This window comes from Chelonoidis abingdonii, chromosome 11 (genome assembly GCF_003597395.2).
Source record: "Chelonoidis abingdonii isolate Lonesome George chromosome 11, CheloAbing_2.0, whole genome shotgun sequence".
Classification (NCBI taxonomy): domain Eukaryota; kingdom Metazoa; phylum Chordata; order Testudines; family Testudinidae; genus Chelonoidis; species Chelonoidis abingdonii.
The window spans coordinates 47,349,898-47,366,685 of record NC_133779.1 but is presented as its reverse complement, the minus strand read 5'-3'; the positions used below and the strand labels follow the sequence as shown (position 1 = coordinate 47,366,685).

At 55.5% G+C, this 16,788-nt stretch overlaps 2 protein-coding genes across 3 annotated transcripts; one reads left to right on the top strand and one right to left on the bottom strand.

Annotated features, from left to right (window-relative positions):
* Window positions 1-71: 71 nt before the first annotated feature.
* Window positions 72-10,143, top strand: METTL25B (methyltransferase like 25B). Its single transcript, XM_032792097.2, has 9 exons — window positions 72-143; window positions 1,129-1,260; window positions 1,622-1,743; window positions 2,373-2,586; window positions 3,827-3,889; window positions 5,556-5,699; window positions 7,131-7,978; window positions 8,617-8,801; window positions 9,405-10,143. The coding sequence occupies exons 2-9, from the start codon at window positions 1,150-1,152 to the stop codon at window positions 9,521-9,523; spliced, it is 1,806 nt and encodes a 601-aa protein (XP_032647988.1). The 5' UTR covers window positions 72-143; window positions 1,129-1,149; the 3' UTR covers window positions 9,524-10,143.
* Window positions 10,144-11,877: 1,734 nt separating this feature from the next.
* On the bottom strand, window positions 11,878-15,763 carry MRPL24 (mitochondrial ribosomal protein L24). Of its 2 annotated transcripts, none has more exons than XM_032792095.2 (6): window positions 15,664-15,751; window positions 14,936-15,171; window positions 14,719-14,814; window positions 14,063-14,166; window positions 13,268-13,398; window positions 11,878-12,228 (listed from the first exon to the last, which is right to left on the bottom strand). In XM_032792095.2, the coding sequence occupies exons 2-6, from the start codon at window positions 15,116-15,118 to the stop codon at window positions 12,092-12,094; spliced, it is 651 nt and encodes a 216-aa protein (XP_032647986.1). In that variant the 5' UTR covers window positions 15,119-15,171; window positions 15,664-15,751; the 3' UTR covers window positions 11,878-12,091. The 2 variants fall into 2 exon arrangements, with proteins under 2 accessions (XP_032647986.1, XP_032647987.1); XM_032792096.2 differs by having other exon boundaries at window positions 12,001-12,228; window positions 15,674-15,763.
* Window positions 15,764-16,788: the final 1,025 nt, after the last annotated feature.

The window sequence follows — 16,788 nt, the reverse complement described above, 5'->3', positions numbered from 1 at the left end:
AAACAGTTTACGCATGCGCCGAGGCTGCTGAGGCACAGAGGCGAGATTGTGCGCATGCGTGTGCACCTCGGGAGGCGCGCGGGGCTGGGAGGGCGCTTGCGCGTGCGCGGTCCTGCGGGGAGGGAGACCATAGAGAGCTGGCGGTGAGTACATGCGATGTGCCGTCGGGCACTCTAGCGCTGCGGAGGGTGAGCTCTATGGGGCCAAAGGCGTCGCGGGAGGGGGCGGGGCCAGGAGCCTCGGGCTGTGCCTCCCTCGGGCGGGGACAGGGGCTGGTGACGTCTGCTGGCGACACAGACAGAAATGCATCATGGGTGATGTCATATCGTTGCGCCATGCGATGACATCACAGTGTTGTGACGTCACGATACTACATGTGTGTCACGGGGTGCATCACAGCATGATGTCACAGTTATCCTGTGTAATGCCATGACAACATCTTCTGGTGATGTCACAGCCCAGTGTCATGGCAATGCCTCACTGAGTGATATTGCACTGATGCCCCATACATTGCGATGTTGCAATGTAGTGTCATGGGTGATGTCACAGTGACGTGGTGTCACAGCACAGTGTCACGGCCACACCTCACTGAGTGATGCCACACTGGCGCCCCATGTCATGACATCACAACAACGTCCTGTGAGTGTAACGTCACGGGAACCCCTGGTGACGCACGGTGTGCCGTGTGACGGTGCAGCCACAGTGCCCCACCCAGCCAATGTCAGAATGGCACGGCACAGCGCAGCAGTGGCACGAGGCAATGGGCTACGGGCCTTCCCCTCTCAGGCACCAGCTTGGATCCAGACCTTAAGAGGGCTCTTCAGCATCGTACGGGAAATGAGTTGGCTGGACCTCAGCCCATTTGCTAGTGTAAAGGAGCCCACGTCACCAACCCACTCCCAAACCTGGCAGAGACGTCAGGGGGTGAATGCCCCATTGGACTGGTCTTGCCTCTCCCCCAGGAAGTGTCCCTCACCCCCATACCCTTTACATAAGAAGCCCCTGGCTGCAAAGAGTAATTAAAGGAGCCAAGCGCATTCATTCAGACCTTCCTGCTCAGTGAGTCGCTCCCTTTTTCCTTTTAGGAGGTTGTAACTCTTTCTTCATGCACCATTTCCCATCTCTCAGGTTCACCCTACAGCCACTGCCATGACGGGGCTCTCCGGCCAACCCCTCTCTTTGGAGGAGCAGAAGCAGTTAGCAGTGAACATCACCCATGTCCTCTCTCTCTATGGCTCCATTGTGGACTCCTACGTCATTGTGAGACCTATTCAAACCACGATTGGGCTTTGCTGAGAGGCAGCATGGTCCAGCATGTAGGGCACTGGCCAGGGACTTAGAAGACTGGGGATTCATTCCTGCCTCTGCCATCAACCTGCTGTGACCTTTGTCAAGTCACTGCCCTACTCTGTGCCTCAGTTTCCCCTCCCACTCTTTGTCAGTTTTGTCTATTTAGATTATAAACAATTTGGGGCAGGGACTGTCTCTCACTATGTATATGAACAGCGCCTAGCACAATGGGGCCATTATCTCAGTTGGGGTTTGAGTGCTGGGGATGGGCTGGGATGATGAATGCTGTTGCCTAAAATTTCCCTTTCCCCATCACCCTTTCTTCCCTTAGGAGTTTTTCACCGATAATCTTTGGGAGAAGCTTCCTTATTCCTGGCAGGCAGTGCTCACCGATCTCCCCTCCCCGCAACTCGCTGCTGTCTTGCTCGAGAAAGGAAAACCAGAGGAAGTTTGGTAAGAACATGCTCCTGTTAAAGGGGCTTTACTAGTGTCCTCTGCGGGCTTGTTTTAGCTGCAGGGGTTTGCAAGGGGCATAGGACCTCAGGCAGGGCTTGTGTCTGCAGGCTGCATTGTCAGTTATAACAGAGGATGTTTTTCTCTCTGAGTCAGTCCTAGACCAAAGCCCTTGCATGGTGCTAGGGAGTGCTGTGGTGATAGGGGAAATGCCTATCAGAGAGGATATGAAACCCTGACCACTCAGTGGCTGGATATGTTGACAGGTGCTTTGGAAAGGCTTAGAGATACAGATAGGCAGAGACTTGTGGCCGTTAAAGACACCACAGAATTTTTTTTTGTTCGCAAGAGTCAGGATGGTATTCCCAGTGGCCTAAATCCAGCATTCTGCCTCCTTAAATTCCCCATGCAGTTCAACTTGGATATGATTTGCTTCGTTACCGCCCATCCTGAACTTCCACATACTGTTCCTCTGTGCTGTTAAACAGCTGTCGCATTCTACTCCAGAGGTGGCCGCATTTCCCCGGTGGGTGAAGTGATCTGTACAGCTGTAGTCTGTTCAGTCCCTTTGGTGTGACAGCAATGGGAACTCCTTGTCCATACACTAACTGCGGTCCTTGTTCTTCCAGTTACAGCGTGGTGTGGCCGCTCTCCTTGCTGGCCTTTAAAGCTACAGCGCACACATTGGCTTTCTCTAGAACACCTCGTGGCAGAGGCGGCACGTCGGCGAACGGGAGGCCAGAGGAGTTCAGGGAGAACCGATGTCAGAGCTCGAAGCTTAACCCCCTTTTCCGGAAGCACGTCAAGCCAAAAAAGCAGCATGAAATCTGGCAGCTCGGGAAGGTCTGTGGCTAACATTTCTTGTCCCCAGTAGGAATGATGACTCCAATCCAGCAGCCCTTGGGTCTATCCCCATCTCTAGGGTCTCGCTTTCTCCCATCCTAGCCTCCTCCCCCACTTCACATCCCCAGGAGCATCAAGATGCATTTGCTGAAGGCAGCGGGAGTCTTTCCATCAAATCCAAAGGCCTTTGGCTCAGGCTCTATCTCCCTGTAGGCAGAAAAGAAGACAGCATGGTACTGTGGCCAGTGTGGTGAATGTTGAGGTCTCGGTATTGCCTGCAGCACTGAGCTCACCAGAACTTTGTGTCTCTGCTTATTAAAGCCCCATAAGCTATGCTGAAAGACAGCCTGCGGGAAAAGAGTGTTCATGAGGGGCCTAACCCAAAGCCCTCTGAAGATGATGTAAAGATGCTTATTGATTGGAACAGGTGCGGAGTGCTCAGGAACAGAGCCACAGAGAGAAGATTCCTAGCAGCACAGGGTTCTGGTCCATGACTGAGTCTCCTAGCACTAGGATAGCACAAGTCATTAAGAGCAATGCTGTATCGTAGGCAAAGGCAGCCTAACGTGCCACCAAGTCACTCCATTATCATGCACCTTCCATCCACCACTATGGCTGGCTGTATTGTTCCCCGTTTCTCCACTGTGTCTCCAGCCCACGTGACTAGAATGCCATCAATCCAGAATGAGCAACAGCCTCCATAGTATAATTCCTAGTAGCAGGGTGATGAAGTGATCAGATTAGTTAGAAGGTGACTCTCCTCAGCTCTGAGGAATGGCATTTCTTGGAGCAGGAAGACCAGCGCTGGAGTCCAGTCCTTCCTCTGGCAAAGGCCAAGATCATGGGTTCCCAGCTGGGGAGTTGCAGGTCCAGAGGGAAAGGAGGTCACACACAGGTCTGAGAGCAGTCACCGCTGTCCTCCCTTGATCAGGGGGTCCCCACAGTTTTTTCGGTTGCAACATAGAGTCACGGTAAGGAAAAATGCGAAGGCCATTGGCCAATGTTCTCCTAGCTGAGGGTTCTCCTAGCTGCATCCTTGACTGAGCAGCCCAATAAAAGAGGCCCGATTTGTCAAGATGTTGTACTCTGAAGTTGGCGGAAGCTGCGTTGAGAAGCAGGCCAGCTCCCTAGGTGTTGCAATATGGATTTCGGTGGCTAACTCTCTGCACCGAAGCTGGACAGCCTGGGCCTTTCTGCTGACAAGTTCCATGATGAGTCTGTATCTTTATCTTTTCTTCAGGTGGTGAAGAAACTGAGCGAGATCACAAGGTGTGACCAGGTGGTAGATATTGGCTCTGGCCAGGTAGGTCGCTGGGAGCCTGTAGTTCCATAGTTTGCATTATTCTGTGTCCCAGATCCTTCCCTGGAGGGATGAGGTGCATTGTCTCCTGCTGCATAGGAGGGGTGACAGGCTGGCTCACAGGGTTCCTTTCACCTTCATGTCACCCATTTGGAGTCCTGCCCTGGACTGTGGGTGACCCTAAGACCTTGCCAGCTGATGGCGCCTGTGACATAGTGGGGTTGTACTCAAGGTGCTGTACGGGATCTTTTCAGGGGGATTAAGGCACATTTCTTAGTAATACAGGTATTAATTAATACTCTATCATATGCATATGATATATCACAGTCATGCATTCACACACACACACACACACACACACTATCCGTCTTGCTGTTGTACCAACTAGTTGCTCCCTTAACTGCACTGGCCAGGTGATTAGATGGGAGGGGTGAGCCGGCTTCTGCGATCCGGATCGATGCTCGATGGTGACAAGAGGACCCGGGTCCTCTGCAAGACACCTCGTATTAAGGCTCCTCTTACGCAAATCCAGACCAGTTCAAAATCTGGTCTATGTCGTTGGTCTTGTCCGTTGTCTTTGGTGCTTTTTTTTCTGGTGTTGTCCCAATGCTGCTCAGAGAGGGCGTTTTGTAAGAGAGTGCTTGCTTCTAATCCCTGAGGTCGTCAGATGTCTGCCTTCTTTATTGGGCCCACTTGACAAGTTGTATGTCTTTTGCTCTGGCTCCATTCCCTTTAACTGTTGTAGCTGTTCGAGGTGGGTGTCTTCCAAGCCTCACTCATTCACACCGTCATTCAGTCAATGGGGCCAATTGATTAACAGAGTGGGGGGAGATCTTATTCTACTTCTAGCAAAAAGGCACATGTTTCTTTCACTTTAACTATACTATCCTGAGGGGCTATAACATTTGATACAAAGTTTTCTACCAATTTTCTAATACAAAGTTGTATGAGAGAGGCACAATGCCAAGTCATATGAAATACAAAATAACATCATGCAAGATGCAATGTCATAAAGATACTTAATATAGAAAGATACTTAATACAAAATAACACAGTGCAATGTTATCAAGATTTGTAGAGAGAGTTAATACAGAGATTTCTCTACAGTGGGGAGTAACTCACTTCCCAGGAGACCGTATCCCAAAACTCACCAGCATGATCAGTGCCAGGTGCTTCCCTCGCTGGCAGCCTTAGTGGAGAGGCCAAGGACTGAATGGATTATGGAGACCAAACTCACCTAGGAGTTGTCTCTCTATGGTCCCTTTACCCTGGCTTTGCTGGCCTGCCTTGCTTTCTCTTTTGCCTTTTCACTCCCCTCTTGTGCTCCTTACTCTTGCAGTTAATGGGCTAATTATCTCCTTAGCTCTCCCCAGCTCAGGCTGAGCTAGACATTAGCCATTCCCTCCCTCAATCAAGCCCTTTGGTGAGGCGGGAGGGGAAGAAATTGGATGTACAGTGACCAGAGTGCTGATTCGGCTGCTGGTTCTCAGCACTCTGCCACAGGCCCCCAAACCAAGCACTCAAAAATCATGACTCGCCCCAGTGTGGGGAAATGCATCCCCCTCCCTCCCTAGTAATCTTGACTCTTCCAGTGCAGGGGGAGGGGAGGGAGCTTTCAGAAACCCCCAAAGCAGCAGCAGTGGTGACGGTCGGCGTGTTCCCCTTTAAGGGCCATCTCTCTCGCTTTCTGGCCTTCGGTCTGGGTTTATCTGTCACGGCAATCGAGGGAGACGGACGCCTGGTTGACATGGCGACTAAGTTTGACCGAGAACTGGTGTGGGCGCTGGAGAAGGAGCAAGCGCGACGAGCCCAGGTAGACGGTGCAGTGGGGGGCGGAGGAGGGGGCCCAAGGCTAATGCCCTGTGCGGATCAGTGGGCTCTTCACGTCGGACAGACAGCCTAGTGGGTAGGGCACTGGTTTAGGACTCAAGAGACTTGGGTTGTGTTTTTGGCTCTTTGAGCGACCCTTAATATACCCTGTGCCTCAGTTCCCCATCTGTGAAATGGGACTAAGCCCCCTACCTGCCAGGGGTCCATCTCTTCTAGTGAGGTGCTCAGATAACCCGGTGCTGGACAGAGATATCCTTCTGACGCTTCCCGCCCCGAGGAAAGCCAGGATGCGGCCCATTCAAGGAGACGATGTTCATATTTTTACCCTGAAGACTGTCTAGGGAAGAAGCCAGGCTCCAGCTGAGGGAGCATGGTCTAGTACAGAGGTGGGCAAACTACAGGCCTGCGGGACCGTTCTGCCGGCCCCAGAGCTACCAGCCGGGGAAGCTAGCCCCCGGCCCCTCTTCTGCTGTCCCCCCTCCCCTGCAGCCAAGCTGCCATGTGGGCAGTGCTCTGGGCAATGGGGTTGCGCTCTCCCGCAGAGCAGCGCGGCAGCGTGTCTGGCTCCAGCTGGGCGGCACGGCTGCCAGACATTCTACTCTGAGTGGCCTGGTAAGGGGGCCAGTGCCAGGGGGTTGGATAAGGGGCAGAGGTCAGGGGGGCAGGGGTGTGGATAGGAGTTAGGGGACAGGGAACGGGGGGGTTGGATAGGCATGGGGTGTCAAGGGGCCTGTCGGGGTGGGGATGTGGATAGGGTCGTGGGGGCAGTCAGGGGACTGGGATCGGAGAGGTTGGATGGGGGTAGGGTCCTGGGGGGCGGTTAGGCGCTAGGGGTTGTAGGAGGGGGCAGTTAAGAGACAAGGAGCAGGGGGGACTGGATGGGTCAGGGGTTCTGAGGGGAGCAGTCAGGGGGCAAAAAGTGAGAGGGGGCGGGGGCCAGGCTGTTTGGGGAGGCACAGCCTTCGCTGCCCGGCCCTCCATACAGTTTTACAACCCCAAAGTGACCCTTGGGCCAAAAAGTTTGTCCACCCCTGGTCTAGTAACTGCGGCGTGGGACTGGGTGTCAGAGATTGGGGTTTTCATCCTGGCTCTGCTGGGTGACTTTTTGTTAACAGCTTACTGGGTCTGAGCTGCCCCCGATCAGGACAGCCAGGGTATCCTGTGCTCAGGCTATAACCAGTCAGTCAGGAGTTAACCTTTTTCTGCCAGAGGCGAAGGAACGTCCCTTTATTCCTTGGTGGCCCACTGGGACGGCGCAGTTTGCACCTGCCTCTCAGGCAGCCGGCATTGGCCTCTCTTGAAAGCAGAACCCCAGCCTAGCCAGATCCTTAGTCTGATCAGCTGCTGCAGTATTGAGCTCAGACAACCACCGCTGAGTGGCTGGCTGTGATTCCTTGTTTCTCCCTTCCTGCAGGATCCGGGGGAGGTCTCCCTCCGTGGACCGAGCCACGTGGCAGGGTGGGTCGACCCCCAAGCACCATGGCAGGAATTCCTCCTTCCACCGCGGTCAGGAATAGACCCAGCTCATTCTCCCATGGCAGAAAGCAGCCTGTCCCCGGAAGCCGGTGCCATCTACGACTCGCCAGGGCCACAGAAGATCATTCCTCCCACTGCCCTTTGTGGGGATGGCAGAGATGGGGCAGAGACGGGCAAGGCTGGAGAGAAGGGGCCAGGAGGATGTGGCTGCATGGCTGCTGCAAGAGAGGAGCAGGGGGGATCCCCAGATCCCTTCAGAAGCAGACGCTGTGGCTGCATTCCCAACAGGCCTCACCCTCTTTATCAACCGAGCCACCCAATGGCAGTAAATCCCCTGGGACCGCTGGCGCAGGGCAGGCTGCTCCTGACCGGCCTCCACGCATGCGGAGACCTCAGTGTAGCCCTGCTCAGACACTTCACCCGCTGCCCCCACGTGGTGGCTATGACCTCGGTGGCCTGCTGCTACATGAAGCTCACCACTCAGGAGGAGCCGACCCCCCCTGGCCTTGCTGCACCGGCTCCTCCTTCTACCCACCGACCTGAGTATGGCTACCCCCTGAGCGCCTGGGTGGCTGGCCTGCCGGGCCACGCCCTCTCCTACAAGGCGCGGGAAGTGGCCTGCCACGCCGTGGAGGACTACGTACTGCGGCTGAGGAGCGAGAGCTGCGTCCTGCGGACTCACTGCTACCGCGCCATGCTGGAGACACTGATCCGGGCGGCTGACCCAGCCAAGAGACGTCTTGGAGTGCAGACCATCAACAAGGCCCACCAGCTAGCCTTTGAGGAGTGAGTCAGCCGGCGCGGTGTCTCTTAGCATAGTCTGGCCTAGCTCACCGACTAACGGCCACGCAGCAGAGACAGGCCTCATCCCATCTCGACAGCCCTAGAAGCCGGGGAGACCAGAGGCAGGGCTCTAATTCTGGCTCCTTACTGGAGATGGGAGAGCTGATCCTGCTCAGAAATTCCCCAGAACTCGGGGGCTGTTTGAACCTCATTGAAAGTGACCAAGGCAACTGTCCCCTGGTTCCTAGCACCCGTCTCTCCACTCCCATTGATTGCTATTTAAACAACTTAGGGGCACGACTCTTCACTTCTCACAGATTGGGGAAACTGAGGCACAGGAACATGCCATCACTGATCCGCCCTATCTGACTGGCTCACCTGAGGGTAACTCAGGTTCGTGGGCTCTGGGCACAGGCCGTCTGCTCCCCATGCTATGGCTGACAACGGATGCCCAAAGCTGTATATACATGAGTGGTATACAACCCCTGGGTTCCTTTCCCTGCTCGGGGCTGGGAATGCGGCTTGGAGGCTAGAGCTAGTGGCAGGGTGGCAAGTGCAGGGGCGGGTCTTGGGTTGGGGCCCTGCCAGGGTCCCGTCAGCTCAGCTGGAGCTGACAGGGCTACGCTGTTTCCCCTTGGCAGGTACGCCCGGCTGGGCTTGCAGCGCGTGGGGCTGGACTCCACTGCCCCCCTGGATCGGGCCTGTGTGGACACCATGCTGGCTCAGCAACAAAACATTGTGGCCTTCTTCAGCCTGGCCTTGTTGCTGGCGCCACTGGTGGAGACCCTCATCCTGCTGGATAGGATGATCTACCTGCAGGAGCAAGGTGAGTGCCTCGGACCAACCCACCTCCGGTGCTGGCCTGGGATCCAGGGCACCGACACCCGGCTCCTTCACATTGGGGGGTGAGTGGGCTGCAGCCCTTTGCCCTTGCCCTTACCCTGAGCTGCACCTTGTAGCCGTCTGTCTCCAGCGTGGAGGTATTTAAACCCTACACCTGGCATGGACAAGCACGTTCATCCTGGGGATGCTGGATGCAGCGGGCGAGTGTTTTCCCCTCCCCTGTCCCTCGCCTCGCCAATAGCTGCCCTTTGTAGGCCACAGAGCCCTGGCCTCAGTAACAGTAACTCCCCAGGCTACCTCCTCGCTGGGCGAGCGAGCCCGTGTCCCCCTCTGTACGGCTTCCACTAGCTGGGGTAGCGAGCGGGTCCGGCCGTACGGCCTTCTGTTCACCCAGTGAGCGAGCACGTGTGTTCCTGTCTCTACTGCCACCTGTTCGCCAGGCTAACGTGTGCGGCTGGGGAGTCTGGGGGTGGGTGGGGGGGAATGATCCTTTTGAACAAGCCGTCTGACCCGTAGGAACTCAGTACAAACCCAGGGGCTGCCCCCACGTGAACTACTTTGTGTCCCTCCCACTCTTCCCCTGCAGGCTTCCAGTGCCAGTTGATTCCCCTGTTTAACCCCAGCTTCTCGCCCCGGAACCTAGTGCTGGTGGCGGCCAAGGCTGGGCTGGACTCTGTGTTATCCACGCTGGCAGGGGAAGACTGACTCACACCAGCCTCCACTGATGCAGGGGAATCGCCTGCTGCGGCCTCTGAGGAGGAACGTGGCAGCTGTTTAACAGCGTATGGGAAAGGAGCAGGCGCTCGGTGTAAGAAGAGGCAGGCACTGGTGGAGTGCGGGTCTGCCTGTGGCAGGCTGTAGCAGCCTCACAAAGTTCAGCAGCAGTTGCAGATGGGGAGCGAGATGATGTGGCCCACCCAGGACCAATCCTCCCGCCTTCAGCCCCACTCAAGGGCAGGGAGGTTTCTTCCCTCCCGGCACTGTTTCCTGAGGCTGCAAGGCATGCTGTGGGCTGGAAGAGTCCAAGAGGAGCCAGCCTCGGGCACCAGAAAAAGCCCAGCAGGGCCCTGCTGCAGCAGCGAATCAGGGACAACAAAACTAAGTGATTGGGCAACAAAATGGCAAATGAAATTTAATGTGGATAAATGTAAAGTAATGCACATTGGAAAAAATAACCTCGATTATACATACAATATGATGGGGGCTAATTTAGCTACAATGAGTCAGGAAAAAGATCTTGGTGTCATTGTGGATAGTTCTCTGAAGATGTCCACACAGTGTGCAGAGGTGGTCAAAAAAGCAAACAGGATGTTAGGAATCATTAACAAGGAGATACAGAATAAGACTGAGAATATATTATTGCCTTTATATAAATCCGTGGGACGCCCACATCTCGCATACTGTGTACAGATGTGGTCACCTCACCTCAAAAAAGATATTCCAGCACTAGAAAAGGTTCAGAGAAGGGCAACTAAAATGATTAGGGGTTTGGAGAGGGTCCCATATGAGGAAAGATTAAAGAGGCTAGCGCTCTCAGCTGGAAAAGAGGAGACTAGGGGATATGATAGAGGTCTATAAAATCATGGAGTGATTGGAGAAAGTGATAGGAAAAGTTATTTACTATTCCATAATACAAGAACTAGGGGGTCACGAAATGAAATAATGGGCAGCAGTTTAAAACAAATAAAAGGAAGTTCTTCTGCACGCAGCGCACAGGTCAACCTGTGGAACTCCTTGCCTTGAGGATTATGAAGGCTAGGGCTATAAGCATTTAAAGAGACTGGATAAATTCATGGTGGCTAAGTCCCATAATGGCTATTAGCTAGGAAGGTTAAGGAATGGTGTCCCTAGCCTCTGTTTGTCAGAGGGTGGAGATGGATGGCAGGAGAGAGATCACTTGATCACTGCCTGTTAGGTTCACTCCCTCTGGGGCACCTGACATTGGCCACTGTTGGTAGACAGGATAGTGGGCTGGATGGACCTTTGGTCTGACCCGGTACGGCCGCTCTTATGTTGACTGGCTGGTTGCCAAGGCTCTGCACCTCCACCTGCCTCCCCAATCTTCCTGGCCTTGCATATCCCTCCCCCCCTTCAGCTGATCCTCTCAACCAAAATAAACACCCCCCAAAAGAGCAGTGGGATGTACCACCAGGTTTGCATTGTCTGTCACTGCTCCCTGCCTTGTCTACATGGGGACAGGCACCAACTCTCCCACGGGTCTGTGCAGAACACGATGAGTGAGGCTGGGCGCTGCCGTTAACACACCGTCTTAATCCTAATGGGGGTAGTTTATGGATCCCCTTACATCCCAGCTTATGAGGTGCTCACTCCTCTGGTACTTATCCCACTCCCCCCCACCCCACCCCCCTCATGGTGGAAGGAATTATCATTCCCCACCCCACCCCTTACAGAATGGAACAAGGGTTAAGTGACTGCCCTAAGGTCACCCATGCAGCCTGTAGCAGAGCTGGGATCTGATCCCAAACTGGCACCCCAGACACCAGGCCTCCTTCCTCGGTACCCAGAGGCCGAACCAAACACGGGGGCCAAATGGGGCTACCCTGCCCTCCCCAGTTTAGCCTTGGGGGGGGGGAATTGATATCCAACTGTCTCGGCCTGTGTGGCTTGGCTGTTTGCTCCAGCCCTCCCCCACCGTCTCTCAGACTCAGCTCCATGCCCCCCCTTCCCCTCCCACCCTGCTTCTCTCAGATGCCCTCCCCCCTTCTTTGCGTTCAGTCCATCCCCTGCCAACTAAACCTACCCACAAAATCCCAGGAAACTGCCATGCCACTGCTGTGCTGGCTCCTCGGGGATGCCGTACCCCTTTCCCCGAGCCCGCAGCTGGTCAGACTGTCCACTCTGCGGCGCAGGGACTGGCTTTGTACAGCACCGAGCACAGCGGGCCCCCACTTGCGCTCTGCCATAACCAACAGGATTCATAAGCCAGACCCAGTTCCGCTCGGCTCTCTGCCCAGGCGGTGGCAGCGAGAGGCCACGTTCGCTGCCACAGGAGGGATGCGCGCCCTGTGGCTCAGAAAGAAAGATGGCCAAGGCTGGCGTACAAAAGGGGTCAGGATGTCTTTATTGCCAGCCGACAGGAGGGGCAGGCCCTGAATGCAAAGGGCCTGCAGCCACAGCTATCGCCTTGGGCTGGGCAGCAAGGCCTTTGCCGTCCAGACGTACGAAGGCAACTGGGGACTTCAGGAGAGTGGGCCACCCACGAGCCACGTGGCATTAGCGCCAGGGTCACAGGCAGAGACAGCTGCAGAGGTGCTAATACCAATAGGACTTCTTGGCTCGGCGCGTCTCCACGATGCCCTGCAGCTCCAGGACTTCTTCTTCGAATAGTTTCAGGGACGGCTGGTAGGTCCTGTCCAGCGCATCATCCACTGAGGTGTCCTTTGGCCCATCTGCCCGGGGACAGGAAGCATGTTACAACCTCGATCTTGGCCCCATCTCCAGGACGCTGCAGAGAACAGCATCCCTTTCACCTCTGATCTGCACAGCAGAGGCAGCTGTGGGGAAGAAGGGGGTTCGCTCCCATGAGGCCAGCCCAGCCCAGCTGTGTGCGAGGGAGCTCGAAGGTAGCCCTGTGGGGCCAGCCCAGCTCTGGGAGTAGCCGAATTCTAGTCCGGCTCACATCTCAGGGGAATCGGACCGGGCCACATCATGGCCAGGGTAGGAAGAAACGAGCCCGGCTTGAGGCACAGATCCGGGGGGAGGGGCTTGCCACCGTTCTGATCGGGTCCATGCTGGTTTCAGCAATGACACAACATGCTGGGCAGGGAAGAAGCAGGCCCATCTCTTGGGACCTGGGATCGCCAAGGCACACACTCAAAAGCCACGTGGGTTTATACGGTCGCTTCCCAGAGGGGAAACGAACATCAGTGGAAACAGGGCTAATGAGAGAAGTGTGACAAAACCCGCTCCTGGCTTCCTCGAGTCTGGGCGAGGCCACAGCTCTTCTGACCTGGGCTCCTCACCCGAGCCATCAGCTGTAAATGCAGTCAGTGCTCCAGGCTGTGGGGCGACTGACAGTACAAACAACTCAAAGAAACACTTTCCCCTCCCTGGCCCAGCAGCGAAGCGGGCTCCACAGAATGCTTTAAACCTCTCGGCCTGATTCTCAGCCCCACGCCCTCAGGAAAACGTCACCAGCGCCCACTGGAAAGCCACTTGGCCCTGGGAAGCAGATTGCAAATTAGAGCAGCTCTGTGGTTGCTCTCACTTACACCAAGGTCTGTGCGGCTCCAGAACACAGAGCACGAAGGCAGCTTAGAGCCAGCCACAGGGCTGGAGCGACTGAGAGTCAGGCCCCAAGTGTGCCACATGCTGCACACACCTTCCCATTACAGCCCTGTTGATGGGAGCTGCTGAAAGGTGCCCAAGCAGAAAGCAATGGCGGATCGCCCAGGGCCAGCTGGGAGAAGCCCCCGGCAAACTGCTCACCTTTCCACTGCTCTGGGATGATGCCGTCCCGGCGCTGGTGGACGGGTGCAGGGATGATCCTGCCGGTTCGCAGAGATACCCTCACTCGCTCACCCTCTTCGGTGTAGCGCCACTCCACCTCGGTGGGCTCCCTAGGGGAAAGGGCAGGGGGTGGAGGGATCAGACAAGACCTCGGAGGGGTTGCTCAGACCAGCCAAAAGCCTTTGAGGAGGTTTTTATTGGCATCTTTGGAAGTCTCTCTTGCTGCAGCAAGGGCATTGCAGTTAGTGCTCACCCAGAGGAAGGAGCACCCTCTACTGTTCCCTCCAGTGGAGTGTCCCCTAGTACCATGCTGGGGCATTGGGGTCAGCACAGACTCCCTGGGGCAGGGCAGAGCACCCCTTACTGAGCCCCCGCCCCCCACTCCCTGGGGCACAGCGTCCCCCTCGCACGACACTAGGTCAGTTCTGCGTTTCCTATCGATTCCTTGCCATGTCCAGCCCAACTCTTGGTTTCCCTTATTACCCTTTGCCTCGCAGGAGCACCTAGCGGCCCGAGTCATTGACTAGAACCCGCCCGGTGCCAGGTGCCGTACAGAGAAAACAAAAACAGGCCCTACCCCCAAAGAGTTTGGACTCTAACCTTGAGTGTCTCCCATCCAAGTACTGGCCAGGCCTAATGCTACTTAGCTAGACAGATCTGGTAGGTTCATGGCTGCAGGGAGTGCCTTAGGTGAGGGTTTAAAAACAGCGCCAGCCTCCCGCGGGCAGCTGGAAGGATGCCAGCGCGCCCAGCCGAGCCCTGGGGCGGGATTACCTGTCCGTAGGGTCAACCAGGGCAATCTGTCGGAGCAGCAGGGGTGCCTCGCTGGCAATGTACGTCCCCGGGTAATCGGCGGTTTTCCCTATGTAGTGGTAATGCTAGAAACGGAAAGCTGGGTTTCAACCTGCCACCTCTTCCTCACCCACTGGCCTCGCCCCGGGGTCCCTCGGGCAAGGAGACCATCCCAGCCAGGGCAGTGGCTGAACCGGGTTGTGGCCTTTTACACTCTCACGTCACTAACACCAGTGACTGTTGGGGGGAAGTGGGGGGAATAATACCACCATTCTGCAGCACATTACAAGCTGATTAATCCTCACAGCCAAACCCACATAGTGTAGGTTAGCCCTTCTTACAGATGGGGAAACTGAGGCACAGAGAGGGGAGTGACTTGCCCCAGGGCTTGGAACAGGCTCACTGCACAGTCATTCTTGGGGTTCCTTGGGCACCGCACACCAGAGACTTGGAACTACCCGAGCAGCAATGGGGATAGAAGTCAGATCCTCCTGCACTGAGAGCCCAAGCCCCAGCTGCCTGAGCCAAAGGAGAATCCTCATTGGCAGTATGGGACATGTGACACACAGCAGAGCAGTTCTGATTCCAGCTGGCCAACATATAGGAGATTTGAGGCTTTCCCCCTGTCCTTCCCTTACCGTATTCAAACCTTGCACAAAGACCCAGTTGCGAGCTCGGATGACCTGGTTCACCATTCCTTGCTTCCCAGCATCCTTCCCAATTAATATCTCCACCTGAAACCCAACAAATCCCCATTAGAACTCCTTTCGGGACCCCCCGGCTCGGGGCACGGAAACTCAGCGACGCCCCATGCTAGACAATCCCAAAGGGGGACGACTTATGGCTAGGGCTCACCGTGTCCCCGCGGAACACCTTCCAGTCCTCCTTGCTGATGGGCTCCACAAACACCTTCTTGCGTCTCCGCCCGGGGGGGTTGTTGGCCTTGGCCGCCGCCGTCCAGGGCCGATAGATGCCGTGGCGATAGTCTGGGGGCAACTTCATCCTCGCCGCCATGGCGACCAAGGCGGTCAGACGCATGGTCCCGCTCCGCGAGGGCGGTCACAGGTCAGCAGATCCAGCCAAGGCCAGGCCTAAAGTCACAAAGAAAATCAGCAGCTACGCTAGGAACCAGAACCCAGGTGTCCTACCTCCTGGTCTCTTCCCCTTCCCCACAATCCCCAAACCCACAAAGCCTCACTCCCCTCCCAGAGTCAGGGAAGGAACCCAGGAGTCCGGGCTGGGGGAAAGCAAAGATTTTAAGGGGGACACCAGCAGGGAGCTAGCTTTTCCCAGGGGGTTTCAAGCCTGCTCAGGTCCCCGTTAGGGTGACCAGATATCCCGATTTTATAGAGACAGTCCCGCTTTTTGGTTCTTTTTCTTATATTAGCTCCTATAACCGCCCACCTCATGTCCCAATTTTTCACACTTGCTGTCTAGTCACCCTAGTCCCCATTCGCAGTAACCCTGCTTCTTGCAGCACCTACCTCCCCAGCATCCTCCCTACTCCCCTGCCCCACGGCCCCTGCGTGCATGCCAAGCAACCTAGCCCGGGGGCAGCCCCCAGGAGCCAGAGGGAGCCGCACCCCTTCTCACCTTGCTCTTCTGCTGCTCGCAGGCCCCTCCAGCAGCAGTTTGCAGTTGCAATACGCTATGCACATGAGTTTTCAGAGGACAAGCAGCATTGCACGCCAGGGACTTGTAGTCCTGCGTGGGAGAGCCCACTCGCAATGCACCCTGGGATTTTCTGTCATAGTAGCCCTCCAGCGTTGCACTCTGGGATTTGTAGTCCCATCCCGGGGTTTTGTTGCATTTCTGGGTGTTGCACTCCCATCTTCCGGCCTCTGTCCGGTTGCATTGCATTCTGGGCTTTGCAGCTCCTCCCCCCCTTGTCCTGTTGCATTGCATTCTGGGTATTACACCCCCTCTCGCCTGTCCTTTTGCATTGCATTCTGGGTATTGCAACCCCCTCTCTCCCGTCCTCTTGCATTGTATTCTGGGCTTTGCAGCTCCGCCCCCCTTGTCCTATTGCATTGCATTCTGGGTATTGCAGCATTCCGCCCCCCCATCTATCCTGCTGTATTGCATTCTGGGTATTACAGCTCCTCCTCCCCGCCTTGTCCTGTTGCATTGCATTCTGGGTATCGCACCCCCCAGCGCCCCATCTTTGTTGTGTTGCCTGGCATTCTGGGTGTGGTAGTACCACCCACTCCGCTGCATTGCAGTGTTTTGTGGGATTGGTAGTCCTAGTTTGGGGCGCTGCTTTCTGGCCCTCTGGGGGCGGGTCTGTTCTCGCTCGTCCTGTGCAGAAAGGACATGTTGCATGTCAGAAGCATGTTACCCGTGTGTGCGCTGGTGTAGATGGATGCGAGGGGGTCACTTTCCATAGGGGCTGACAGTCACTAGCTAGGGAAATGGCCACAGAGAGCTGGGGGGACAGACTGGCAGCCTCTAGCAACCTGTACCCCACTAAGGAATAAGCAACACCAGATGTCCTCAGGGGATGCCCACACACACACATATCACAGTGTAGATGTGTAAAAAATGAGGCTATAAACAATTGTCAATTTTCCAACAGAATTTTTGACGTTTCAGGGGGAAAAATATTTTTTTTTGAATACCGAAAAATGTTGGCTGGAAAGCAAAATATTTAAGTTTTCAGATGTTCATCTTTATACATAAAATCAAATTTTCCATGGAAAGCAGATACT

Coding starts and splice junctions, on each gene's coding strand:
- METTL25B (XM_032792097.2), top strand. CDS start 1,150: ATGACGGGGCTCTCCGGCCAACCCCTCTCTTTGGAGGAGCAGAAGCAG. Junction 1,261..1,621: donor TTGTGGACTCCTACGTCATT/GTGAGACCTATT, acceptor TTCTTCCCTTAG/GAGTTTTTCACCGATAATCT. Junction 1,744..2,372: donor GGAAAACCAGAGGAAGTTTG/GTAAGAACATGC, acceptor TTGTTCTTCCAG/TTACAGCGTGGTGTGGCCGC.
- MRPL24 (XM_032792096.2), bottom strand. CDS start 15,118: ATGCGTCTGACCGCCTTGGTCGCCATGGCGGCGAGGATGAAGTTGCCC. Junction 14,815..14,935: donor AGGTGTTCCGCGGGGACACG/GTGAGCCCTAGC, acceptor GTTGGGTTTCAG/GTGGAGATATTAATTGGGAA. Junction 14,167..14,718: donor TTGTGCAAGGTTTGAATACG/GTAAGGGAAGGA, acceptor TTCCGTTTCTAG/CATTACCACTACATAGGGAA.